At 51.1% G+C, this 2,798-nt stretch overlaps 1 protein-coding gene across 1 annotated transcript in view; it reads right to left on the bottom strand.

Moving 5' to 3' along the window:
• Positions 1-787: 787 nt before the first annotated feature.
• The window catches only part of PDIA5 (protein disulfide isomerase family A member 5), a gene marked incomplete at its 5' end in the record, with an annotated part of 37,425 nt that continues 35,414 nt past the window's right edge, over positions 788-2,798 (bottom strand). Inside the window, one exon of the mRNA XM_018574205.1 lies at positions 788-982. Within this exon, the coding sequence (XP_018429707.1) occupies positions 902-982 (81 nt within the window). The remainder of the gene's footprint in view (positions 983-2,798) is intronic.

Raw genomic sequence — 2,798 nt, 5'->3', positions numbered from 1 at the left:
GTGCAGGTGAGAATAAACCGGTTCGACTTCACAACAGACCCCGGATATACTGCATGGTGACAGGTTCTCTTTAAAACTTGACCGGTGCAAAGTGTAGGCCGGGCAGCATCCCTTCTGCTACGGCCAGCTGTTCCCAATGAGCAAAACTTGCACCCCCCCTGCTGCACATGTGTGCCTATGAGCCGTGTAGGATGCCCATCATTGGGGACGGCCCAATGGGCATGTAGGGGGAGGAGACTACGCAGCAATGGCAGAGCTTTGCCCGCTCAGAACAGCCGACAAGATGGCAGTAGGTAGGCACAGAAAGGTATGAGCTCCACTAGGCACCGGCCCTTTAACGGATCTCTATAATGCATTTCTATTCATGATACCCGTCATCTGCAGCGAAGGAAGCCCCGCCCCCTCCGCCCCCCCCAGACCTCAAATCTGCATATTACATTCACCAGGAAATTGTAACCTCATTGAGGCAAAGTGCCTCCTGGTGAGCCTATGTCATCCTCCTCCCCCCTCCGGAGACAGGTACTCTTTGTCCTGCTGATTCAGTAACTGCATACACATAATAGGATATTAAAAAAATAATAAAAAGTGGTTTCACTCTCCTTCCAATAATCCCCCATCTTTTCTGTGTGTGGAATCCGCTCCCAGCCGCCGCCGCCATGTTGTGGGACCCGCAGGCCCTCGCACTACATCGGACAGGACCGCGTCAGTACTGGGAGACGGATCTCAATGCACTACAATGGAGATGCGATGCATCGAATGGCTGCGAGTGCACGAGCGCTGCGTGGGGGGGAGGGGAGGAAGGTGCGGAGAGTCTGCGGAGCGCACCGCAACGGAGCTGTTCTTGGGGGGTGGGGTTCTTGGTCCTGGAAGTGGGGCGACGTTCCCGTAGCGGCGTCCGGGGTTAAAGCTCTTCTTTCTTCTTGCCCAGCTTGACGTGATCCTTCTCCCGCAGAGAGCGTATGAAACCGACAAACCCGGATTCCTGAGGAGACACAGACAGGGCGGGGACACAGATTAAAGGACAGAATCATGCAGCTATCCTATCAGTGCTCTCCATTGCTGCACACAGACCATAACAAAAACCAAAAAAGGGGAGGAGCTACAGGTGACAACACGCAACTGTAACAGCAACCAGTGAAATGAAGAGGATTCTTCATGTTCAGCGTTGTTCTACTTTAGGGAAAATGTGTGAACGGGGGGCAACTTTGCCCCTCGGAACCAAGCACTGCGCCACCTGTAGCTCAAAAAAGTAAGCAGAAATAAGCGTTTTTGCCCCCAAAAAACTTTAATGGGAGTGTTACCAGACCTCCAGCATTATTCTCCATGATACAAAATAATCCAGGGGGGAGATCAGAAGCCCCGTCCAATGGATGAGCTCCAGGTGCGGGATTACATGAGAATTCACACAATGGGTTTTGTTCACCTGAGTCCCCCCAAGTAATATTGTTTTATTGCGGTTACTTGCTCAACCTGCCAGTAGTTATGTTACTTTGCCACTTTCTGTAATCGGCTGACAACACTGCAAAAATCACACACACCAGTGTTGTCACGCTGTGGACAGGGTAAAAAATTTTAAAAAAAAAAAGTGGCAAAGCACAAGTCCAGTGCAAACGTTTAGGCTAAGTCAAGGGGTGGGCAACCTTGGCTCTCCAGCTGTGCTGAAACTGCAAATCCCATCACGCTTCCGCCTCCGGGAGTCATGCCTGTGGCTTGCAATGCCTTATGGGATTTGTAGTTTCAGCACAGCTGGCGAGCCGAGGTTGCCCACCCCTGGGCTAAGTTCACACACCTAGGCGCTTCAGAAGCAGAGCTGCTTAGGCGCAGTTTTCAATGAATACCGTGTTTCCCCTGAAAGTAAGACCTACCCCGAAAATAAGACCTAGCGCTATTGTCAGGGATTTCTGTAATATAAGACCTACCCCGAAAATAAGACCTAGTTCGGCGGTAGGGGGGGCGCACATGTACCGGTATTGCTGCATCCAAGCAGCCAGCAAGGGGTCTGTTGGAGCGTAGCAAGGAGTGTAAAAAAATCAATGATACCGGTATGTGCAGCTTGTCTCCTGTCTGCCAGATCGCAATAAACTTTCTGGCCGCCGCAGCTCCTTCCCTCTCTCACCCCCTCCCGTCGACCCGTCTGCCAGCCGGCCCTCGGCTTTTAGGAAATTAGAGCTGCCGCTGGAAAACTACGTTTCCCAGCAGGCACAGCGGCATGACCAGTGGGGGTCAAAGCTGAGGTGATCCGATTGGCTCCCTGGACGGCATTACAGAGCTCCAGACAGCTGCAGCCAGGTACCGTACTGTGACAGTCACAGTACCGTGTTTCCCCGAAAATAAGACACTGTCTTATATTTTTTTTGCCCCCAAAAACCACACTAGGTCTTATTTTCAGGGGATGTCTTTTTTTTTAATGTGCAGCAAAATCTACAACAATCTAAAGTTATCTGGTGTCACTCCGCCTGTCACAGTAACTGGCGCTCTAGAGGAATATCGGCTAATGCGGCTCTGCTCCCTCCGCAGCTTTGCATTCTACAGCGCCGGCTTCCTTTGCCACCAGGGACAGCGGTACCAGCGGTGCAGCAGTGGGGACATCAGTGGACAGCGTTTACCGTGTTTCCCCGAAAATAAGACACTGTCTTATATTTTTTTTGCCCCCAAAAACCACACTAGGTCTTATTTTCAGGGGATGTCTTTTTTTTTAATTTGCAGCAAAATCTACAACAATCTAAAGTTATCGGGTGTCACTCCGCCTGTCACAGTAACTGGCGCTCTAGAGGAATATCGGCTAATGCGGCTCTGCT

This window comes from Nanorana parkeri, unplaced genomic scaffold, assembly GCF_000935625.1.
Source record: "Nanorana parkeri isolate BGI_ZX_2015 unplaced genomic scaffold, ASM93562v1 scaffold2811, whole genome shotgun sequence".
Lineage (NCBI taxonomy): Eukaryota > Metazoa > Chordata > Amphibia > Anura > Dicroglossidae > Nanorana > Nanorana parkeri.
This window is presented reverse-complemented; position numbering and strand designations above follow the sequence as displayed.